General features: G+C 35.3%; 1 protein-coding gene across 2 annotated transcripts in view; it reads right to left on the bottom strand.

The window, feature by feature from the left end:
• cd276 (CD276 molecule) overlaps nt 1-26,734 on the bottom strand; it is an 83,084-nt gene that overhangs the window by 35,727 nt on the left and 20,623 nt on the right. For both annotated transcript variants that reach the window (XM_079374083.1, XM_079374084.1), the window contains exon 4: nt 22,316-22,612. In XM_079374083.1, coding sequence (XP_079230209.1) covers nt 22,316-22,612 — 297 coding nt within the window. The remainder of the gene's footprint in view (nt 1-22,315; nt 22,613-26,734) is intronic.

Genomic DNA, 26,734 nt, shown 5'->3' with positions numbered 1-26,734 from the left:
CTTTGTCATAACTGCATCTTTAACAGATGCTCTGTTGCATTCTGTCATTGTTTAAACTACACTGTCAATCATCATGTCAAAGTTAACATTATCCATATTTCAACATCGAGGGCTGATTACATTATTACTGATTTTATTCAGAACCATTGCAATTAAGCATATCATGTATATCTTTGATATGAGGTTTCATGATTTTACTTTCATCCAACATCAAGATATCACAGATATTGATACTAATCCAACGCTGATATTAAATGGAACTTTTTTATGTGATTTCTAGGGATAAAATAGGTCATTAAAGCTATTTAATTTTGTAATAAAGCCATTGTGGTTAACATTTGAACAGAAAATGATCAGAGCTTGCTTTCATCAGTTATCATCAGCCGTTACAGAGCACGTTCAATCTTTCAGAAACGTTTCATTCCAATACATTTGAACAAAATGCCACAAAAAAAACAGAAAACACTGTTTTTGAATGATTTTATTTTTTGATATATATTAATTTTATTTGATAAAAATAAATTTAAGTAAAAATAAAACTAACTCTTGAAAAATTATTATTTTACAATGTAGAAAAAAATACATTTCTGAGTGAAAATAGTTTCTGAGCTTTCTCTACTCCAATTAAATTCTACTGCAGGTTTTTTGTTTTTGTTTTTTACTAAGAAAGAAAGAAAGAAAGAAAGAATACATTACTCAGTAAATAAATACATAAATGCATGAATGAATGAATGATATTCTATTCTTTTTTATAAAACTCATAAAATTTATTTAGATGTATAAAAATTTATAATTATTCATCGTTATACATTTTTAAAATGTAAGATTTACCATTTTCAGTTTCAATTTTCAAAAATTTTCAAAAGCCATTTTGGGAAGAAAAACAAACATAATTTAAGAAAACAAGTATTAGGTCTCATATGTTATGCAATTTATCTTGTTTTTATGGTGTTTTGATTTTTTACTAGGAAGCGTGACAAAATAGTGTTTTATTTGCTGAGGAATGGAGTCTTGCACCAAAACCATTATTTGGAATCAGAATCATTATGAAGCTCATTCCTGTTGACTTTAATGGAAGCCGTATGTAAAGCAGAGTAAAGGCCCGTACACACCGGGATGAATATCGGCGCGCGTTATTCGCCAGCGTTTTTTCAACATGTTTTTTGTGTTCACACGCAAGCGTATATCTTCTTCGTCGCGGCGCGTCAAACCAAAAAAATCGAACCCGAGGCGTTTTTTTTTTAAATTACGCTTTTACGCGTGGCGTTTTTCGCATCGGTGTGCACACTCACATTGGCTCCCTTTGTTTAGTCACGAGGCGTTGTTCGTCCCGGTGTGAACAGGCCTTAAGAGCAAGCGGCGGCTAAAGGCTCTCAGACGACTGTCTCCGGATCCAGCTGTGAATAAGCATCCATCAGATCTCACAAACACAAGTGAACGCCGGCTCTGGAAAGTGAAGCGGCAGCGATACAGAGAGAGACATAACAGCCTCTGAATTTCCCCGAGGCATTAATGTGAAGGAGAAATGGCCAGAAGAGCCAGCGGTTTCTCAAAACAGCGAGAGAGACTTTAGAAAAGTCGGTCTGATGCTGAAAATGAGCCGATCGTGGGAGTTCGTGAAACACTCACTCGTTACTCTGCTGATGGCTCTTGAACTTATAGCGGCCGGCTGTGAAAATTATACATGTTCAAAAAATATCAAAATGCTCCCTATTAGAAATTAGGACAAAAGTGGATGATTTGGCCACAGTCTTAGTTCTTCTTCACTGACTTCATCTCAAAACTGCCTAATCATATTACTGCACTTTTTGGGGCCTCACAGATATGGTAACGTTTGTAAGTGGAATTATATAACCTTCTATGATGTTCAAGGACAACAGCCACTGGGATGAACAGGGAATGATCAAATAATAATAACAATACACAAGGTGAAATAAATTTAAATAAAAAAATACATTAATTAAATTAAATGAAACAAAAGTAAAATAAAAATAAAAGAGAAAAAATAAAAATAAATGAAATAATAGAATAAAATAAATAACCAAACAATAAGACAATATAAATGAATTTAAATAAATAAATGCATGCATGTAATAAAATAATGGAATAAAATTAAACAAAATAAAATTTTAAATTTAAAATTAAAAACCAAATAAGAAAAAATAAAAGTATAAGTATAAAATTAATAAATTAAATTACACTTAAATACAATAATAAAACAAAATAAAATATTTGATGAGCCACAAGACACTGAAAACAGCAAGATACCACACATTGCCCAAAGACAACCCTAACCCTAACCCTAACCCGTCTAATGCTGAAAACAAGCTGATCACGGCTCGGAGTATCTGACACATTAAAAGCAGTCTTTCTCATTTCTCCACTGATGGCTCTTGAAATTCTAGGTAGGCGACTGTGAAAATAATGAGCGTTTAAAAAATATCAACATCCTCTTCACAGCCAAAAGACAAAAATAGGCTCGACACAAATGTGACGGGCAGTAATCGCGTATGCTTAGGAATCAATACTGCAGCTGGTAGTTTATTAATGTCTTTGAGTGCCGTCCGTGTAAGTATCAGCTCAAACATGCCATGTTCCAAAAAAAGTCAATAACATAGCAAAGCGCTGCGAAATCTGGCTTTATTTCCCTCGGTAACTCGCAGACGGGCACAGAGATGATCTGCAGCGGACGGCGCTGACAGAGGATATATATCGATGTATTGATGCGGCCCCTGAGAAAGAAAGAGCCCAGATAAAGGCGGCCAGATTTGTTATCGTTTGTAGAAGCGCAGAGAAACCTGCTAAAGAGAAGCTGCGAACACTGACAGAATTACTCTCTCCATATGTTCAAAAACCCCTTCTAAAGGTTAATAAGACAGCAGATTCAATTCACTGCTATTTATTTCTTTATTTCTGGGCCATATGAGCAGAACATGGTGCTCTTTTACACAGCCCTCATGGAGACCAATCAGTCTCACTCAAGCTTATTAACAAAGGTCAGAGAAAGTTTAAATCATATCAAATTACACAGAGGCCTATGAAAATTCATAACTGTAAAGATCTGAATTACCTCGGTCTCTTATGAACAGAAGTAAAACTTCATGTTGCTTGGACAAAATTAGATCATGTGGCCACTGTTTTGTTGTATTTTTGCTCTGTCTGCCTCAAAAACCAAAGTGCTGCCTAATATTTCTAGACTTTTTCGGACCTCACAGCAATGTTAATGTCTCAAATTGTAGGGAGCAGAATTATGCCACCTTCTATGATCTTCTATGACAGCTTAGAAATGAAAATAAAATAAAACATGAACAAAAAAATAAAAACATAACAAAATAAAACAAACAAATGTATAAAATTAAAAGACAATAAAACTACATTTATTTTAAACAAAAATAAACCAAACCAATTAGATAAAAATATAAAACAATATAAAACAAAATACAAATAAGACAAAAAATAAATTGTCAATTAAAAATAATTACAAAATAGGCAGAATAAAATAGAAATAAAAATAAAATTCAAATTCAAAAAAGAAAGACAATACAATACAATTACAAAACAAAAAGAAAAACAGTTAAATAAAATAAAACATTATAAAACAAAAACAAAACAAAATAAGACAATAAAATACATTTCAGTTAAAAATTGAAATAATAAAAATAGGCTAAATAAATTGAAAATTGAATTCAATAAAAACATAAATTAAATAGAATAAATAAAGTAAAAAATAAATAAAACACAATAATAAAATAAAATAATCTTGCCCAAAGTTATCCGTCTAATGCAGATGTACACAGACAAAAAATTAAACAGAAAGGACGTGTGATCGTCTCCATTTATTTCAGCCATCATGAGTTATTTATGAGGTCACCTGCTCTTTATGTAACTAAATACACAGGTGATTCTTACTATTTATTTGTAACTGAACTCTCTCTCTCTCTCTCTCTCTCTCTCTCTCGATGATGAAGATAAATGTTGTAAAAGTCTAGCTTTTCAGCGCTGTTGTCCCTTAAGGCCTGTAGGCTCATATTTCTCTCTTACTGTTGTTTGATGATGTGATTTTGCTTCTCTCTGTTATAGATATATCCCAAATGTCTCTCATCACCCATCATCTTCCTCTGGAAGCCCTTATTCATCTCTTTCTATCCTGCTCTCTTTCTCAGTTGCCAAAGACACGCAAGGACGAACCTACATCTTGGCTCTCACCTCCAACACTTTCTCAAGTGTCTGAATTCTGATTGCAGACAAATACGAGGATTTTATATCGCTTACATTTACAACAATATGTTCTAGTACTGCAGTTTGGACACGAAACAGGCAATGAATGGAGCTCGGAAATTAACCTTACTCCCTCCCTTTTCTGTTTTAGTGCTCTATAGGGATTGATTAAAGTAACTACAAATACATTTAAAATAAATCAATTAAAATAAAATAATAAATCATAAAAACTCAAACAAAAATAAACAAACTAAATGTTTTTTCCTAAAAATAAAATAAAGTAAAAAATGAAATGAAATTAATAATTAAAATAAAAATTATGAAAAATTATTTTTTAATTAAAGATAGAATATTAAGATTAAAGTAACTACAAATAAATGTAAAATAAATAAAAAAAATTGATTTATTATAGAGCGATAAGAGAGAGATTACACATTTTTAAATGTTTAGTGTATTTTATATATATATATATATATATATATATATACACATATATATAATATATTGGAAAATATAAAATGTGTGTATCTGTATATAAAGGTATGCATGTACGTGTCTCCTATGGCAACCGCGGGGGTTCCAGGCTCCGCCCCTCCACTCACAGTCAGAGCGAACAGAGCGGCTCTACTTCTGCAGGGTTTTCTACTGTTGCTCTGCTTTCATCTCCTGGAATAAAGAGTTGAAACATCTCCCGGCCAAACCTCTCCTGATACCGCTGATCAAAGCTATCGCTCGCTCCTTTTACCGTCACACAGAGACTCACTGCCACACAATGCTGAGGCCACGAGAAGAAAGCCCCGAGACGGAGTCGAGTCTCAGACGAGCCTCACGCTGAACAGGAGGAACCGGCCTTATACAAACACAGCCGAGCACAAGCCAGACAGACAGACGGGCCGAGAGCTGAGCCCAAACTCTGTCATCATTTATTCCCTTCCTTGTGTTCCCGATTAAAGGAGTAGTTCAGATGTGATGTAAATGATGTAAAGATGTAGATGAGTGTGTTTCTTCATCAGGTTTGTAGAAATGTGTCTCTGCATCAGTGTCTCAGCAATGGATGCTCTGCAGTGAATGGGTGCCGTCAGAATGAGAGTCTGATAAAAACATCACAATAATCCACACCACTCCAGTCCATCAGTTAACATGTGTTAATAACATGTGTTAGCCTGTTAAAATGTGTTAGTTTACAAATCATGAACTATGGTAAAAGTGCTTTGAGGTCATAAAGTTGTGCAAGCAACCACAAGAAAAAATGTTTTTATTAAATTATAATCTGCCCCTGTAATCATAATTTATTCGAAAAAGAAAAAAAAAAGTTGGTGTTTTAATGCCACTAGTGTTCATTTCAGCTGGAAACTGCAGTGAATTGTATGTATAGGTATGTTTTTGGAGCAAAAATGTAGGTAGAGGCACATTTTTCTGGTGAAACAGTTTAGCCAGTCTGTGTCATCGCCCTACAGGACACCTCACCATCAACACTGAGACAAACGTGCCTCCCAAAACACATCAGAAACCCTGCCATCTGCCCCTCCCAGAGCTCCCTGACATTTGAAAGATTATTCATTTTTATTTATCCTTCTATTTATTGTCCTCCCCTCCAACAAGCCCGCTAAGGGATCTCCATGAATTCTGATTAGCAATAATAACAATAAATGCAATCACAAAGACGGCGAGCCAGAAATGTCAGAGGACAGGGATTAGCTAAACAGGAAGACACGAGACGGGCTCAGATTTGATTTCTTCCCTTTAGAGGGATTCGGATTGAATAAATGACTTTGAGCTCGTGTCTGACGTTAAGCATTCATCACAATGAGGGGAAGGTGATCGCTGTTTTTGCTTCCGCCCTGTTGTTGTTTCCTCGATAAAATTGATTGCGACCACCTGTGTGTGAGAGAGGAGGAGAAAGGATGGAGATGTGGCCAAATGCATCTCTGAGGTTTCTTGTCAGATCAGCACATTTGTCTAGAGACACACTTCCTCTTTCTGTGAGATTGACTGAATTACTTTATAGTGGAGAAGATGAAGGGCTGTCCTATTAGCTTTCAGGAGAGACGCTGAATATTTTATATTGAATATCTGTCTGTGAATAGGCCGTACATTACATTCAGACTGTGTTATTTTTTAAAGTCTCTTTGGCTGTTGTGTTACAAAAACCCATCTGATCAAGTCTGATTATTGATTATGCAATATTAGTTATTATACAAGGCTTTCTTAAGACTAGTCATTCAGAACTAGTCGATTGTAAAGCGATGCATTTTGGCCTTTCCCTAAACCTCTATTTCTCATTTTGAGGTAAAAACAAAACTGTACAGAAGGACGAAGGGAGAGTGAGAGCGGGGAATAAATAAGTGTGAAGCGGAGCAGGACAGCTAATTAAGTGCGTGTGTGCAGTTCAAAGCAAACTCATTAGACGGAGCCCAGCGAGTGCATGTAGGACGCAGGGAAGACGCCTGACAGATATCAGCTCTCCCACGCCGCTGACATTAAGATGTCGAGGCAGACAGCTGATCGATTTCTCCGCTCGTCCCTCTCGCTCATTCTCTCTCTCCTTCGCTCGTTTTCAGACAAACTTCAGGTGCAATGATCAGCTGAGAAAGTTGGGCTTTCTAAATATTTAATTTGCTTTAAGAGCAGCAGCTGCAGTGCGAGAGCGAGGAAGTGTAGGGAGCGATCAGTAGTGACAGCGATCAACAGCAGCTGATTGAACACAGACACCGAGTGTTCGTCTGTATGTGTGATGGTCTGACGCCACACTCAGGTGCGTCTGAATGAGATATGCTGATATAATGCTGATATATAGCTGTTTGATCGGTATGCCTACAAATATCATATGTCTCACACCACTGAAAGGCATGTTTTGCATTAGATTAGTAATCTTAAAAATATTTCATTTCATAATTCTTAATTAGTGCTGTCAAACAATTAATCGCGATTAATCGCATACAAAATAAATGCTTTGTTTACATAATATACTGTGTAGATTTATTATGCATATATAAATACATACGCATGCAATATATATTTTGAAAATATTTACATGTATATATATTTATATTCATATAGTTTATATTAAATATAAATATATTTAATATGTAAACATACATGTTTTATAAATATATACATGAATGTGTGTGTATTTATATATTCATAATAAATATACACAGTACACACACAAATTATGTAAACAAAAACTTTTATTTTGCATGCAATTAATCGTGATTAATCATTTGACAGCACTAAATATAATATAACATATTATAATAATTGCTCTATTTTTTTTAAACAGATTTATTTCATGTCAAAATATTTAATATTATATTATATTATATCATAATTGTTTATTTTTCAAATATAAATATTTACTTTGAGTCATAATTCTTAATATAATATAATATGATTTTTTTTTTTCAAAATTTCATGTCATAATATTTAATATTATATTATATTATTATAATTGTTTATTTTTCAAAATAGAAATACTTTGTCATAATTCTTAATATAATATCATATCATGTTTTATTTATTTATCAAAATAGAGATGTTTACTTCGTCATAATATTTAATATTATATTATTATAAAAATAAATGATTACTTTGTTTATTTTTCAAAATATAAATATTTACTTGGTCATAATTCTTAAAATAAAATAAAATAAAATAAAATAAAATAAAATAAAATTAAATTAAATTAAATTAAATTAAATTAAATTAAATTAAATTAAATTAAATTAAAATAGTTTGTAAAGGTCAATAAAGCTTTAAAAGGCAAGAGAGGCAAGGTGAGGACTTTAACAGCAGCAGCTCATCACACATTATTCTTTGATCCACAGATCACTGACTCAATTCCCCAGCTAACCAGATCAACATAACACTAACGACTCGTTTACTGCAGTGCATGAGTCAATCTAACCAAGACAGTAAAGCCATGTCATATTCCAGCCCAAAATCAAATGAAAAATATCTCACATAACAAAACTGTAGCAGATTTTTAGGGAATTATTTTCATGAGGCATGACACACTCAGCTCTAATCCTCATTACTGAAACACATCCAGATGTTTTACTTCTAAATTCGTTTGTAATTATTCTAATAGATGATTTTTCTTGATGCTTCTCATTAGTTTCTCATTACTGTAATACAGTAATGAAAATCATCCTGCACAAACACAACATAACATAAATTATGGGCAGCACAGCAAATACTACCATTATGTATAAATAATTTACTGTTCAAATATCATTATTGTTTTTTATATTAAAGCTGCTGAGGAAAATTAACTGCTTAATTGACATTAAACTAATTTCACAGTGCAAGCAAATCTTCAGGCTTCATTTTCGATGCAAAATATCATTTTTATTATTTTATTATAAAAATGGTCCAAATGAGATTCACTCACTCATTAGATGGTAATATATTAGTATTCATATTTCTATGTGATTCAACATCTGCTTTGTCTGAAACGAGTCTGATCGGTCATCTGAAGAGAGCAAACGCTCCTCAGCTCTACACACATCAGTATTTCAACTAGACTCTTTTTATTGTTATATTTCAATTTTATTGAAAGTTATTATTTATTTTGTTCAAATTACTAGCATCATTTTTTTAATTAATATTAATAATTGTATACCTGTTATAATATTATTACAAAAAATAATTTCACAGAAAAAGACTGTCAAAATGCTATGGTCAAAATGTATATAGTTTATCATCACATTATATGCTTTGTTATTTTGTCAAATCTATTTATTTTTTACATTTAAATTTATGGTGAAAAACAGAAAAAAGGACATTCCTAGAAGTACCTGTGACATACCATATATGATTATATTTTACATCAATATTTCTTCCATATTTTTGTCATCTGTAGTGTTTTAAGTTACATTTTCTGTTGTTTAGTTCATGTTTCTTGCATTATTTTAGTGACGTGGGGTCAGGCCACTCTTAATGAGCTCTGATCCATCATGTGGCTTTCTGTTTTCTCACCTGTCTTATTATTATGATTATCAGTACAGTTTAAGGTAAATGTTAGAATCATAAATAGCAAATAGGTTTATAATAATTTGGATCCATAGTATGTCATTTATACTGTAGCACGTCATTTTCATATGTAATACATATGAGTACAAGTAAATGACAAGTAAATACTAAAATATACTGTAGAAAGGGCACACTGTAAAACATGTTTAATGTAAAATACTGTACAAATGCTACTGTACAAGACTTTAATTCGTTAACTGTAAGTTCCCAAAATGTAAAAAAAAAAAACAATGGAATGGAATTTTACATAATTTTACAGTAAAATACTGTACAATAAAGTTATTGGAAGCGAAAAGGAAAAGTAATCTTATAATTTACAGTGATGTTTTTTTTTTTTTAAGCAATAAACATTAATTTAACAAAGCGAACTGTTCTTAACTGATATGAAGGGGGGGGGGGGGGGGGGGGACTAAGAAACCTCTCACACAGGGAATTCTAAATTCTATTTATTTTCACTGTATATAATAAGACAACTCCTAATAATGATCTTTTTCACTTCCAAAAACTGTAGATTTAACAGTATTTTACTGTAAACGTGCATGCAACGTCCCATTGCATTTAATAGTTTTTCAGCGCATAAAGTATGTAAATTAACAGGTTTTACCGTATCATTTTTAGTCTTTTATCATTCAAATTAATCAGTCAGTATTTTTTTATTTACAGAGATAATTTGACACACAATCAGTTTATCATCACTGTACAAATGCGTGGTTTTGCTAGTGTTTTAAAGGCAGCTGAGCGATTACTGCAGCACGATGTAATTAAAGCAGCAACAATGAGAAGAACAGCAGCTCTGGGTCAAACCCTCGGATCACATCGGCCACGTTACATCCGTTTCTGCCCAAAAACCTTCAAGCTTCAAATATGTAAATAAGGAGCGCGTGGGAGTGAAAGCAGAGAGAGGTTGTGCTTTAACACAAATCATCTTAAGAAAAAAACATTTGATTTTTTCAAGGACTCTTGGACTTGTGTTTGGTCATTTGTGAGCAGAGCTGAAATGCAGAAGAGTCTGGTTTATTCTGTACAGCATTGAAGCTAAAGCCTTGATTTCCATTCAATCTCTCCTCTCTCTATCTCCCCTAACCATCAAATAAACCTAATGGCCATCACCACCTTCCCCTCCAGACCTCCATCTTTAACTAGCTCAGATCAAGACAAACAGCGCGTTATTTATTTATATACTCATTTACTTATTTACAACCCATAAAGCAGCGCATTTTCAGTGGTTGCAGCACAAATGAACAGATTCTGACACTTCGACTCGACTGCGGCTGTGCTTCACATTCACAAATTAGCTTCTGGACACTGAGATGCTTGAACTTTCTGGCACGCCGGCGACCCTGCTGCGGTATTTATGGACTTTGGCTAAAAAACAGTGATGTGTGATTTAGAACGAGCGCTAAGTCACCCATAATAAGGACGGCTGTGTTCAGTTCATCTCTAGAGCCACAAAACGCTGAGCGGCTGCTACAAACAGAAGACCAGTCTGAAACACAGCACAACCTCTCAGTCTATACACTGCATTTCATTTCATTTATTTATTTATTTTATTCATTTTACAGAATGCACATTACAGAATGAAAATTCCAGCAAAATCTATGTGAAGAGTAAAGAAAGTTAAAAGTTAATAATAAATAAATAAATAAATAGCCCATGAAATGTTTAAAATAAATCAAGGACCTCTTTTTGTTTTAGACATTTTTTAGATTATTATTCCTTAAAATAAGATAAATTTCCTTGAGAAGAAACATGAAACATGATATTCAGACATAAATAAATGTGAAAGAAAGAAAGAAAGTTTAATTTTAATGTTTGAACCCAATTTAGTATTGCATTTATATATTTTTTATTAATATACTAATTGATTAATATATAAAGTAGTTAGTATTAAATCAGTATAAAATTAGTATTCATTTCTGTATTTTTATAATGAGGGGATAATCAGTTTAATGTATTGGTTGACTGACCAAATAATTCATTTTCATTATCGTGTGGAATGAAGAAATGAAGAAATGAGAACTATATGAGCAAAATAAATAAATTAGTGAAAAGAATGCTTAATAAATGGATGATAAATATAAAAATGCTAAAGATATTCCAGAAATGTACAGCATTTACAGTAAAATTCCAGCACTATGAACAGGATGAGTAGAGACAGGAAAAAAAAAAATAATAATTTAATTTAATAAATGAACAAACGTAAAATTAACAAACAAATTATTTTAATTGTAAAGTTATACCCAATGTAATACTGCATATTCTTACAAATCTGCCACAATTGTACAGAAAATAAAGTAGATTTGCCTTACTGAATCATTTATTTGCATGTATTTTATTTTCTCTACACGTAGTCCTCCATACAGAGAGCATTTTTGCGGGCGATCTCCCTCTCTTTCTCTATCTGTGTGTTTACTACAGCAGCAGATAGTCTGTGAGATGAGCGCATGAAGGGAGCAGATGTGAATCTTTAATGGCTTTACAAAACACCCTCGACAGCGAGCAGATCTGGGATTGCAGTGCCTGCCTCGCTGTAAAAGAGTGATGCAACGCAATTCCTGCTCACACGGCCCAGATGAGAGCGGCTCACGGGTAAACAGAGATGGATCATCAAATCATTATAGGATATGTCCAACAACACAGACAGAGACGATATGCTACAGCCATGAGATGAGATGGGCTTGAAAAATATTTATAAAACACAGACGGGAAGTCTTTACCGGTTCGCAAGTAAAAAGTATGGACTAGCACATCAAACTTTAGAAATAAATCCAGGACCTCTCTTCGTATTAGACACTGCAGATCTTTTTTTTATGCATATTTTTTTCTTGTCTTTTCCAGTAAAAATACATGAGCATCCTTAAAACAAGACACATTTACCAGAAAATAAAACATTGCAGAAGATATTCAGACTTATTTTCTGGGAAATATATTCTTATATGTGTGTCTTTTTGCCAGAATTTACTAGCACTAGTGAGAGTACTAGATTACTGGTGTGAGTACTCGTGTGAGTATTAAGATACTAGTGTGAGTACTAGAGTACTGGTGGGAGTGCTAGCGTGAGTATTAAGCTACTAGTGTGAGTACTAGAGTACTGGTGTGAGTACTAGTGTGAGTATTAAGCTACTAGTGTGAGTACTAGAGTACTGGTGTGAGTACTAGTGTGAGTATTAAGCTACTAGTGTGAGTACTAGAGTACTGGTGGGAGTGCTAGCGTGAGTATTAAGCTACTAGTGTGAGTACTAGAGTACTGGTGTGAGTACTAGTGTGAGTATTAAGCTACTAGTGTGAGTACTAGAGTACTGGTGTGAGTACTAGTGTGAGTATTAAGCTACTAGTGTGAGTACTAGAGTACTGGTGTGAGTACTAGTGTGAGTATGAAAGCTACTAGTGTGAGTACTATACTAGTGTGAGTACTAGAGTACTAGTGGGAGTGCTAGCGTGAGTATTAAGCTACTAGTGTGAGTACTAGAGTACTGGTGTGAGTATTAAGCTACTAGTGTGAGTACTAGAGTACTGGTGTGAGTACTAGTGTGAGTATTAAGCTACTAGTGTGAGTACTATACTAGTGTGAGTACTAGAGTACTGGTGGGAGTGCTAGCGTGAGTATTAAGATACTAGTGCGAGTACTATAGTACTGGTGGGAGTGCTAGCATGAATATTAAGATACTAGTGTGAGTACTAGAGTACTGGTGTGAGTACTAGTGTGAGTATTAAGCTACTAGCGTGAGTACTAGAGTACTGGTGTGAGTACTAGCATGAGTATTAGGCTAATAGTGTGAGAATTAACATGAATTGTGTGGGTATACTCATATACTTGCATGAGTACCAGTGTACTAGTGGAGGTTCTAGTGTACTTGTGTGAGTACTAGAGTACTAATATACTCGTGTGAGTACTAGAGTGCTAGTACTAGTAGTACTATTGAACTAGTGGGAGATCAAGTGTATTTGTGTGAGTACTGGAGTCCTAGTGTATTTGTGTGAGAACTAGAGTACTAGTGTGAATACCAGTGTGAGTTCTAGTGTACTATTGTGAGTACTAGAATACTAATGTGAGTATGGAGTACTAGTAGCACCTATTTAACTAGGTAAAATATATATGGAATATATTTAAATGATAAATACAAATAAATAAGTGCAATAAAAGGACAGAAAGTTTAAAAATAAAAAGATAAAAAATGCCATACTAAGCATGTGATATTTGTTTTTGGGCTTTAAAGTACTTTTCTTATTCCAGTGTTTGTAAGAACCTGTTTAAAAACACTTATTTTTCCATTGCATTTGGTGCAGACATTACAAACAGAACACACAAAGTATATTTCTGTATTATTATCTACTGTATGCATGCATGTATTTATTTCCAGTGAGGAACTGAAGCTACTTACTGTCAGTAATGCTGTTAAATGCAATCTACGCTCATTGTGGCTCTTTGCTGACCGGCATAAAGTGTCATAACTGTGACGACGAGTGAATGTTAGAATCCAGTGTCAGCTGTGAATTCACTCAAACAGCACTGATCAATGAATCACTGTCAGAATTTGTTCACACAATTAGCAGAAGACACATATGGGAAGTGTGGAGATTAAACACACTGTTAATAAGAGAAAAAACATAAGTGGTGTGATAGGGTAAAACAGTCAGGAGGGGTTAGATGGGCTAGAGGTTTTTCCCGTAACCGAAGGGGTCAGAAATCACCCACACTAATGTGCAGCCCATCAGACAGCTTAATGTTGAGTGTGTGCCTGACCAGTGTTAAATACAGCAGCCTGGAGTCAGATTAAAGAACAGACCACACCATTTAAGGGATTAAAGCAGAGCCTATGAGCTCCAGATTTCAAACATATTTGGGTCAACTTCAAAGTGTCCCTTCTTTCTGTATTTCATACTTATGATAGACAGCGACAGTTCAGCGAGATTATTGAACATGCTGTGTTGAGCTACAATGACCTCAGCTATCAACTCACCGATGCCTTTCTGCTGCTCTCTGGAGCTTCTCCAACTCTCACACAGTACAGAAAGCAGATTCTATATTATAATATAGCGCATGATATAACATCATTTTAATATTATATAATATAATTGTATAGGTTGACACCATGGTGGCCGTATAAGTGTTAAATCACACTTTCCTATCAGTTCCTTGCCTCTGGAGTAAAGTGGAGGAGCCAGTTAATCTCAGAGCAACTTCATTTCCAGGCATCTAATTGAAACTACATTAAGCACAAAAACAATGTTGTGTCGCACAAACAGACAATGATGTAGAGTTCTTCACAGGCCAGAACAAAAGCAGTTTACAAAGGCTGCAGTCATTAGTGTGTGTGTGTGTGTCGCAGGGAGGAACAGGATGTAAAGACGTGAACAGGAAGCTTTCAGAGGGTATAGAGGAGGCTCTTCTCTGTTTAGTGTTCCCTAAAAATGCTGAAACTAATATGATTTTATATCGCTGAGCTGAGGCAGATGACTCCAAACAGGATTTAACACACACGCGTATACAAACACACACACACACGCACACACAGAGACAGACTCAACTGATGTTCACAACTAAATAACAATACAAAAAAAAGCCTGTGTTATATGACAATAACATATTTTTAATATTTCCGACCGGGAACAAAATCTAAGCTCAAGTAAAAGCGTGTTTTCAAAAAGAAGACACATGACGAGTGAAATGACCACCATGCTATGTCCTTGAATGAGAACGACTCCTTTACCAACAATTGACCGGTTACAATTATAGACTGATTATACAACTATTACTTGCTGCTCACCTTTACCAATGACACGTGTCCCATTAGCAGCCAAACTGCTTAACTAATGAGAGGTATAATATGTTTTGGCACTGGCGTTTGTTATGGGAATTATTACACACTCCACTCAGAAAGTCAAGAATTAAAGGCTGGTGAGAAAACACTACTCACAGCTGAAGACACTTCCACACTCGCTGGAGTACTAGTGTATGCGTGTGTCAACATTTTTTACTCCAAGGGCCCCCTCCTCTCCCAGTCATTACTTCAAGCCCCTCTCCCCAAACCAAACCTTTTCTATTTAAAAAAAAGTATTATATTACCTTTTAATTCCACGCGCACACACGCACACTCGGAGCAGTGGGCAGCCATTGCTGCGGTGCCCGGGGAGCAGTTGGGGGTTCAGTGCCTTGCTCAAGGGTCTAAACCTTCACTGTATTGAAGGTGGAGAGAGCACTGGTTACTCACTCCCCCCTCACAATTCCTGCCGGACCTGAGACTCAAACCAGTGACCTTCAGGTTACAAGTCTGACTGCCTATCCATTAGGCCACGTTTGCATCTGTGAAAACAGGCTTACAAAAATGCATTTCACTACAAATCTAGTGAAACGCTGTAATCATCTGCCGTGAAAGTAAAGCATAACTGGTGGCTGTTGTTCCCAAACTCACATGAAATAAATGAGCTGACTGCATTCATTCAGTGTGAAAGGAGGCGTTCTGAGACGCGGGAAACACCGGATCACGAGCTGATCGTCTGAACGAAGGGCCGCTTTGCTTTGAAACAAGCAGCAAAAACAGATTTGATGACGGCATTAAGCATATTGTGCTTTCGGGTTGAGTTCGTTTGACAGATATTGTGCCAAAGCATAATGACCCAAAACACAACGTTAAAGACCTTTTATGTTAGAATAAGAAGTTTAAATATATTTTTAAAACTACACATTTTGCCCAGAAGACCTATCGTTTCATACCGTCATGTGACCACGATAATATCCAGACAGTTTTGCGATCGCGATATCACGATATCGATAATACCGTTACATCCCTAACCACCAGGTTTAACGTACGGATCAACCATGATGCATTTAGTGTTGAACTAGCCTGTGTGTCTTTGTGTGATCTCGAGACCAGGCCAATCAGGCTGGTGTTCTCTGTGAAAAGTGCTGTTTGCGTCTGCGACAGCAATGAATACAGGCTCCATCAAGTAGCAGGGTTGAACAACACTCTCATTTAGATTGCTGTTTCTCCTACCAATGCATGTGCTAATTACATTCAAATTAGACCGGTGAGGAAGAGAAGGAGACAAGGACTAATAAAGGGGTTCATTCTTGCTGCTATCATTCTCTCTCACTTTTGTCCGCCTCTCTGTTTCACTCTCTCATTTTCTTTCTGTCTGCTTACTTGACTCTTTAGGCTACTGTGAGCTTGACCCGGCTCTGCCAGGTAGCAATTTAGGAGGCAATGTTTGCTGGGACGAGTGGAGGACCAGATGATAAAGCAGAGAGAAAGAGAGAAACACAGTGATGTAATCTTTCTAAAACTAGAGGGAAATATTGAAGGCTTATCAAGCAGAGCATAAATACGTAAATCTGAGCCATGGGTTTAGTGTGCGTCTGTGAGGAAGTAAAATATAGATTGAAAGGAAGAGATGAAAAACAGTAGGAGCAGAAAGATAGGAAATAACAAATAATAATAATATAGATAATGAAAAGGCTGATGCTGAGGGGGTTTTAGCACCCGATGCACTAAACAAATTATGCAAAACAATGCAAACATACGAAAACATACCAGTGCTAAATGCAATTTACATGTAGTTTTACTGTAAAGCTGGTTCTGCATACCAGAGGTACTACAGCGTGTGCATAATTATTAGGCAAATTGATATTCTGATCATATTCTTTTTCCAAGGAGGGCTATAGGTGCCCCGGGGTAAAAGGCGCCTTTGATATTATTTTCCTCTAAACCACTAGATGGCACATAAACATGGCTTAGCACTTTACAAAACATCACTTTTCAAGAAGCAGGTGTTTATTTGTCTGATCTTTGACGTGATCGCGCGCAGCAGTGCAAAGCTGATTCTGTGCTTACTTGAGATAATATATTATGTTTTGTTAAATGTTGTAGATTTAAGTAGCATATATTTTTAGACAAAGGTGTCCAAACAAAGATAATTAAAGCAACAGTTTTTAAACAACAAAAGAATCTGTAAAAGTATGGTATTTGGGGTAAAAAGCGCCCCTGCTGTTGGGGCTAAAGGTGCAGTAAAACCACAAAAATCATTTTTACAGTGAAAATACAGGTGCATCTCAAAAAATTAGAATATCGTGAAAAAGTTCATTATTTTTTGTATCTTATTTCAAAAAGTGAAACTTTCATATATTCTAGATTCATTACATGTAAAGTAAAACATTTCAAAGGTTTTTTTGGTTTTCATTTTGATGATTAGAGCCTACAGTTTATGAAAGTCAAAAATCCAGTATCTCAAAATATAATATTTCCTAAGATCAATAAAAAAAGGATTTGCAAAGCAGAAAAGTTGAAGTTGTTTAAAGTATGTTGATTTCTGCACTCAATACTTGGTCGGGGCTCTTTAGCACAAACTCCAGCATCAGTGAGGAATGGCATGGAAGCGATCAGCCTGTGGCTCTGCTGAAGCACTATTGAGTCTTCAGCTCGTCTGGATTGTTGGATCCACTGTTTCTCATCTTTCTCTTGAAAATATCCCATAGATTCCATATGGGGTTCAGGTCAGGCATGTTGGCTGGTCAATCAATCACAGTAATATCATGGTCAGCAATGCACTTGGAAGTGGTTTTGGCAGTGTGGGCAGGTGCTAAAGTCCTGCTGGAAAAGGAAATCAGCATCTCCATAAAGCTTGTCATCAGATGGAAGCATAAAGTGCTCTAAAATCTCCTGGTAGACGGCTGCATTGACTCTGGACTTGATAAAACACAGTGGGCCAACACCAGCAGACGTCACGGCAGCCCAAATCATCTCTGACTTCAGAAACTTCACACTGGACTTCAAGCAACATGGATTCTGTGCCTCTCCAGTCTTCCTCCAGACTCTGGGCCCTTGATTACCAAATGAAATGCAAAATTTACTTTCATCTGAAAAGAGTACTTTGGAGCACTGAGCAACAGTCCAGTTCTTTTTCTCCACAGCCCAGGTAAGATGCTTCTGATGTTGTCTCTGGTTCAGAAGTGGCTTGGTAGCTCTTTTCCTGAAGACGTCTGAGCGTGGAGACTCTTGATGCACTGACTCCAGCTTCAGTCCACTCCTTCTGAAGCTCTCACAAGTGTTTGAATCAGCTTTGCTTGACAGTATTCTCAAGCTTGCGGTCATCCCTGTTGCTTGTGCACCTTTTCCTACCCAAATTCTTCCTTCCAGTCAACTTTGTATTTAATATGCTTTGATACAGCACTCTGTGAACAGCCACAGCTTTCAGTAATGACCCTCTGTGACTTACCCTCTTTGTGGAGGACGTCAATGTTCGTCTTCTGGATCATTGCCAAGTCAGCAGTCTTCTCCATTATTGTGGTTTCAAAGAACAAGAGAGACCCTGAATTTATACTGTAGAGATGGTCATTAATTGAAACTCAAATATAAATATTCTAATATTTTTATATACTGGATTTTTGACTTTCATGAGCTGTAAGCGCTAATCACGAAATTAAAACAAAAAACTTTTCAAATGTTTTACTTTACATGTAATAAATCTAAAATATATGAAAGTTTCACTTTTTGAAATATGTAACAAGAAATATTCTGATTTTTTGAGATGCACCTGTAAAGATGTAGCCTCTGAGGAAGATGCTTTAGATTTCAAATGCATGATCATAATATTTGTTTGATAAATAATTATGCATTTTTATTATGCATGCCTTTGCACCAAACAAAACATTCATTATTCAAGAAAATACTATTTTATTTTTTCTACTTTCATTTCATATTTAATTCAACATATTAGCTTTGTAATTATTTGTGAAATTATTTGTGAAATTATTTTTTGAAACTGTTTCTGAGAGAAAATGGTTGAATCCATTGAATAAATAATATAATATAAATAATAATAATGATAATAATAATAATTATTATTATTATTATTATTATTACTAGCGATTTCTGAGTAAAAATTGTTTAAAAGAATCCATTGAAAATTACTGAACACCTGAAAATATTATAATTAAATATATTTATTTTACATACATTACATTACTTATAAATAATATTATATAATGAACTGAAAATTGTCATTTTTAAGTGTTAAGTGTTACTATTTAAGTTAAGTGTTACTTGCCATTTCTTCTTAATTAATTGTAATTAATTTAATAGAAATTTCAGAAAAATTGTAGAAAATAGTTTCAAAGAAAGTCCTACATCAATGTTTTTCAGTGCATTCAAAATTTGCACACAAAACTCATCTAATGACTCGCTGGCACAGTGCTAGATCATGTTGAACTGGATCGTGGAATAAGACGAGGATTTTCGCTGCAACATCCCATAACCATCAGCAGCAGGTCATCAGTGCTAGACAGTCGCCACAGCAACATCGCCATGGCTACATTATTCACTGCAAAATCACCATGGCTACATTTCTAAGCATCCGAGTTTCTGCGCCACTCCCTCCCACCTCGCTCCGGCAGTCTATTGACCGTTTGCACTTTTCTCTCCTTCTCTCTGTCTCTTTCTATATCTCTCTCACAGCTTTTACCCAGAATGCTGTGGCAGCAAAGAGAGATGGACAGCGATGATTTCTCTCTATGTAACACACACACACACACACATGCGTTCTCTGAGCTGCTAACATGTGGAAGGACTTTTAAAGCGAGGCCATTGTACTGACAGAGATCTCAGCAGTCAGAAAGAAAGCGAGGGATCCTCCACATTCAGAAACAGACCGAGAAGCGCTCGCCTCCTGTGTTAACTCATTAGCTCCTGCCGCTGGTGTCAGAGGTCCGCTCATCTTTCACTCTCTCCGTCTGTAAGTGTTCTTGTTTTCAGAGTTTGCAGCTCTTTCTTACTCGAGCTCAAGGTCGATAGCTGCAGATTAACTGAGAAGCATCCTTACGCAACGCTGTGTTCCTGCAGAGCTCAGATCTTACTGGATGGATATCCGGCCGCTGTCATCAGAAATGACAGAGCAGCCGTGCCGGAGGAAATGATGCGAGGGTCTTTGAGCCACGTCTGTCATCAGCTGTATATAGAGGTCGACAATATGTCATCTTTCTAGTTAATCGGTGTGTCATCAATCAATAAAGCTTAATGTTAAAAACACAGTCCATCCATATAGTGGGGTCTAAAAATGCATGAGGAAATCTCAATAAAATTATTTTAATAAATAATAAAATGTTATATAGTTCTATTATATTAAATTATATATAAATTTAAAAATATATACATATACAAATATATACAACAATTTATTACATTTAAATGTAAAATATATAAATTATTTAAATAATATTATTTAAATTCAAATAATGTAAGAAATAATGTGGGATAACACGATCATCGGTGGTTACGTAAATGTTTAAATGTTTAAACCAGCAGTAATGTTTTTACTTGCACAGAATACAAAAGCATTTTTACTTTTCATTTCGGGGCACGTCTGCATTACTTTATAATTTTTCATTGGGAATTTGGAGAGAAGTGTGACATTTTAAGGGGCTTGTTGGAGTCTCGTCCTCTTTTGAATACTAAACAGATTTTCCTCTCTTCAGTGCTAGAAAGTCCTAAATGTCTCACTTAGAAAGACGTTCTGAGCTCCTTTTGAGATACAAAGGACTTTTCTTTTACTCAATAACTTTGCGAATGTTTTTTTCCACGAATGACTGCACAGTTTTACCGTGCAATAACTATTAAATAAAGAAATCATTTCATATTTACTTTAATGATGTGTCACCAAAAACCCTGTTTTCCATTTCAAACACATGCTTTAAACACTCTTCAGGTTTTGCAATAAATAATTACAGAAATGCATCCGTTTGCCGAAGTGTTTCTGATCTAAATCTGACCGCTTCTAAAAGCGGTGCGTTTTGTTTCAAAGTGAATCCTGGTTGCACACTTGTTTGCTGAAGAAAAACAAGCAAGCGAACCGCACGAAGCTCGACTAGGTCAATATTAATTACCAAAGTTGTTGAGCATACAGCAGCTGTTGTAAACAAATGCAAATGCATTTTCATATCAAACAAGGTCGGCGTGATCCCTCCGCTCGCACACGGATTCTGACGCTTGTTTACTAACAAGTTGTAAGGCTGTGGCAGTCAGGATGAGATTCACAGCACAGGTATTTGCTGTAGACTCACAGAACGAGAGCACAACCTGACCTTCATCCGTCAGAGCGCACTGTGAAATCTCATTGAAACTGCACATTATACATGAAATATCTTCTGAACAGACACACGTCAGCGTGCAGTGTTAGGGCTTCATCTAAGCACAAAAGGCCCGTTCCCATTTCAAAGAAGCAATCTGTGAAATAATCATCCACTTTCTCGTTTGACAATGACGGCGATGCCTACTGGACCATAATTGAACCATTTATTATTTTCTCCCTGTTTGGGTTTGGTGATGAGAAATAGATGAGGGAAGTACATGAAGCCATCACGGCGGATATTTTAATTGACTTCCGATTGTAAAAACATTGAGGATTTTAGAGGGAAAGAAATTGAGCATTGCCTTTGCGTGGAACACAAAAGAGGATATTTAGCAGAATGTTCACGCTGCTCTTTCTCATAGAGAGGAGCTTTAAGTATCTCAGCAGGCAGGATTTATAAAGCCCTACGATATATTGTGTGAAGATGAGTGAAAGTTAATGAACTTTGCCCAATGGAAAAAAACCTGTGGAATGGAAATAGTCTTTTGCTTAGGTCCAGGATTATTATAGTACAAAAAACATGTTTGCACTTGAAATTAAATAAACATTAACTGAAATAACAATATATATATATATATATATATATATATATATATATTATTATTATTTTTAGTTTAACTTGATGTACTAAAATAACTGAAACAAAAATTAAAACGTGTTACTTGAAATAAAATAAACATTAAAAAAAGTTAAAAAAAAAAAAAAAAGGTAGTTTAACCTGTCTAAAAAATGTACTAAAATAACAAAAATGAAGTAAAAATTCACAAAAACTATATATCACTTTACTATTAAAACTGAAAAAAAAAACTTTACTAAAATGATAAAGAAAACAGAATATGTAAAAATAGATGCTGATTCAAAATATGAATAAAAAGCATTATCTGAGTGGTATTAAATGTGCACTGGTGGTCTCAGAATGAGCATCGGTGCTGTTTGCTCTCACCGGTGATGGTGACGGACGCGTGTCCTTCCTCGCCCAGCAGCGGGTTGCTCAGTCTGCAGCTGTAAGTGCTGTTGGGCTCCAGGACCACGGTCAGGATGCTCTTCACGCTGAACAGACCCTCCTCGTTGGCCACCTGTGAGACCGTAACGTTATCGGTCAGGTTGTGTCCGGCCCCGTCCTGCCACAGCACCTCTGCCTCAGGATAACCTCCGTACGCCACACAGCTGAGGGCCACCACATCGCCAGGCTTCAGGGCCGACTCTGGGCCCCAGGTGACCAGCGGCTTGGAGAACGGAGCTGTGATGGACCGAGAGAGAGCGAGAGAGAGAGAGAGAGAGAGAGAGAGAGAGAGACAGAGAGACAGAGAGACAGAGAGACAGAGAGAGAGACAGAGAGAGAGAGAGAGAGAGAGAGAGAGAGAGAGAGAGAGAGAGAGAGAGAGAGAGAGAGAGAGAGAGAGAGAGAGAGGACTAGTTAGTGTGTGTAACACATACCTGCAAACCTCCGGTGGTCTGGAGCAGGGTCATTACTGTTAATTATTTAAAATAAAATAAACGTCGAAGTACTAATATTACTAACTAGAAATTAATAAACAACTAAAACTGAGCTAAAAGTAAAAATAAAACTTAATAGTAATATAAAAAACACTAAAACAACATATCCTAAACCATAACATGGTCAAAAATAGCAATTTAAACACGTTTACAGTTTAAATACTACAAACAAATAGTTGTATTAAAGAAAAGTAAAAATTATAATATGGATATATATATATATATATTTGTATGTGCGTGTATAATTTATATTTTACATTTTATTTATAATTATTTATATTAATTATTATTTAAATCAATGTTGTATCATTTAATTTAGAAAATAACCAAATAATTTGAATATTATTTAATTTAAATATATTTCCACATTGGTCTGAACAAAAGCAGCAGATGGACTGAGTGGAAATGCAAATTCACAGCAACGGTTACCCCTGTACACAAAGCAGAGCTGTACTCAGAAAATGGCATCAAAACTTCTTCTGAAGACAGTCAGTTCCCTTCAGAGATACATTTATAGAAACTCCTGGATTTGCACAAGCCGTGTGAATGGCGTGTTTAAGTGTGAGAGCGGTGAGCTTCAGCAGAAGCCGATGGGTTTGCAGGTAAAGCAGCTGAAAGCGACGCAGCATTTAGCAGAGCGATATACCACTGCCTTCACCTGGGGACATGATTCCCATTAAATTGTTAATTACATTCTAGGAGCTTAGCATAAAACACACATGGCTCAAGATCAGACGGAAATAGTCTGCTGACACGCTCATCTATGCCCACTTCCTCAGCAGGGACACAAAACCACAGCCGGGGAGGCTTCTGGGAAATGGGCCGCTCGTAAAGTGTTTTTGTTGGGGTGATGAAGAAATCAGCGCCGCCGTCCCTCGAGCGCACACACACAGGGAGCCCGAGACCGCCTTATTCCCACAGACAATCACCATTCAGCAAACACAAAAGTTGGGCGCTGGGCCGACGGGAGGGAAAGCAATCAGACGGCTGTGGGGTCGCAGGAACGGATGCCAAGAAGACTGTATAACCCCTAGCTGCTGTCTGACGCTCAGCTCAAGACCAGAGCTGAAACTAACAACTCAGCTGAAGAGATTTAATCAGATAATATACACATCTTGCTGTTCCTCTTCAAAATATGGGCTAATTAGAGTTTTTAGAAAGTATCATTTTCATTTTGCCTAATATATATAGAAGAGTAAAAAGCAGAAAAGTGTGAATAAAACTTAAAATAAATAAATATGTATAAATGAATATAGAAAAAATGGAAAATGTACAATATTTCTTGACATAAAGTGATGCAATATAAAGTAAAACATTATAACTATATATATATATATATATATACACACACACACACACACGGTTTTCAATTACTTTCTAAGAAATAATGATTTTGCATGTCACTTCTTGACATATTATAACATGTGATGCAATATAAGGTAAAAAATGGAATAAAAGAAAACGTATATATAAAAGGTTTTCAAAAATTGTAGTCACATATTTTCAAAGAAAAATTATGAGTGAACATATAATAATATATTTATAACATATAAAGTGGTGCAATATTCAAAAAATAAAATTACATTTTATCAACAATTTTCATAATTTGAGGGGGAAAATCTAAATTCCCCAAACTAATATTTGATCAAACTATTTTATAGTGAACAGTGTTGCTGTTCCCATCATGCACTGCATTCACGAAATACATTATGAATGATCATGTGCTATTGTAGGACTATTACTGGCAAAAACTGAGTAAAAGGTATAAGCACAGTTAACCCCTTGTGCTGTGCTGGAAATCCTTCACATAATTATGCTTTCCCTGTCATAAATGGCTTATATATTGCTCATTATTCTATATTATCATATAGAATAATGTGTGTTTTTTGTTTTTTGTTTTGTTTTTAGCTGTTTGACCACAGACCTCACTGATTACTGCGTTTACACACATCAGCTTGTTTATGTTGTCTATATATTTAATGTATAGCATAAAGAGAGATTTATAAGCTTTTTTATTTCTTACTTTTATTATTATTATTACTTTGTTTTTGTTTTTTGGCTGGCCATTTTTGACTGGGAACACACCAAGTATAACAAGGTGGGAAAAATCCAAGAAAATTTAAGAAATTATAACAATAAATAAATACATTTTGGGGGGATGTTGTTATAGCCTATGTGAGCAAAGCCAGTACGTTTTAGTCCAATGCAATAGAATTAACATTTTCAGGAAAAATATTCAATCATTCAAACTTTATTCAATCTTTTATGACTTTCTTTCTTCTGCTTAACAAAGCTAGTTTGAGAAACTGTTACTAACATCCTTCAAAACATCTTTCTTTCAGAAGAAACAAACTCCTGCAGGTTTATAATGACATGAGGAGAGTAAATGATGACAGAATGATCGTTTCTAGGTGAACTACTCACAAAAGCCCTATATGAGAATATAACGATTACAGATAACTGAACATCTCCAGAACTTTTTACTCTGCAGTTCTTACTCTGAACGTGAAGTCAAAATAATCCCGCTAATAAATATTAAGCATTAATGACACGACTGTTTTAGTTTAATCTTCATTAGATGTACAGAAGCAGACAGGAGTGGTGCGTCGCAGAGCATTAATATCACTTAATTCAATGCATTGAAAGAGAAAGGAGAATGGGAAAATGCCATCTATAGATCAGAAATAATGACGTACTCCGGTGAGTCTGAGTGCATTCAGCCATAAAAATAATAACACATATAGCAGCTACAGCTGAGCACCATCAATCACTGCAAATCCTAACAATCGATACGACTGGATATTGATCAGGCTCGTCGTGAGAACCGCATATAAATGATCGTGCTCATTACTGGGCCTTTGCAGAAGCATTTTATGACAATCCTCAACATGTGCAACAACATCAGTCACACACTGTATGTCATACACATAATAACACACGTTACTGTAAAGTACATATACAGTACATAATGACAGATTCAGAGGCCTGCAGCACTGCCAGCAATAATATTCAGACATAAATATCTTGACTGCCGTCTCATATAGATGATATGTATTCTATAGGAGCAGTATATTGTGTAGACAGTCGATTTTCTAGATTAAAGCAACGCTCAGGTTCAATACAACTTAAGCTCTGTTGATAGCGTCTCTGGCATAATGTCGATCTTCACAGAAAATTATTTCAACTTGTTTCTCAGTTTATTACAAAATTCAACAATAAGGCTCTTACAGTAGAATCACACCAGCAAGCGACCAGTCGATTAGTGAGATTAACTCATTTTTTGTTTTTTGCACATTAATTAGCACATTTGATGTGTGTGTGTGTGTGTGTGTGTGTGTGTGTGTGTGTGTGTCTTAATTAGTGTGCTCTGATGATTTAGCTGTGAATTTGGACAGAAACTGTGATAGTTCACTCAAAAGTAAAACTGATCATCAATCACTCACTCAAAGTCCTTCCAGACCCATAAGAGTTTGGTTCATCTTCCAAACACAAAGGAAGAAAATCTGAGAGCTTTATTAAATGCTTCAAAACGTTCATAAAACAGAATAAATCAAGTGGTTTAATCCATATGATGAAATATATAATATATATATATAAATATATTTTAATTAGGATTTTAGTTATCATAACACATAGAAAACAATCACCATTATTACTGAATAATTAAAGGTATGTTTTAACACAAATATAAGGCTCTGTGAGTTACTGTAAGTGGGATTTTTGCTTTAAAAAAAACGGTGAAAAGTCAAAATTATTATTTGACCACAAATGCTGCTGACAGAGCATAACTTTAAAACAACAATATATAACATTTGATAAATGCATGTGAACAAACTAGTATGTGTATTAATGGTCAAATGATTGG

This window comes from Barbus barbus, assembly GCF_936440315.1.
Source record: "Barbus barbus genome assembly, chromosome: 23".
NCBI lineage: Eukaryota > Metazoa > Chordata > Actinopteri > Cypriniformes > Cyprinidae > Barbus > Barbus barbus.
The sequence above is the reverse complement of the archived record's forward strand: the minus strand, read 5'-3'. Positions and strand labels throughout refer to the sequence as shown.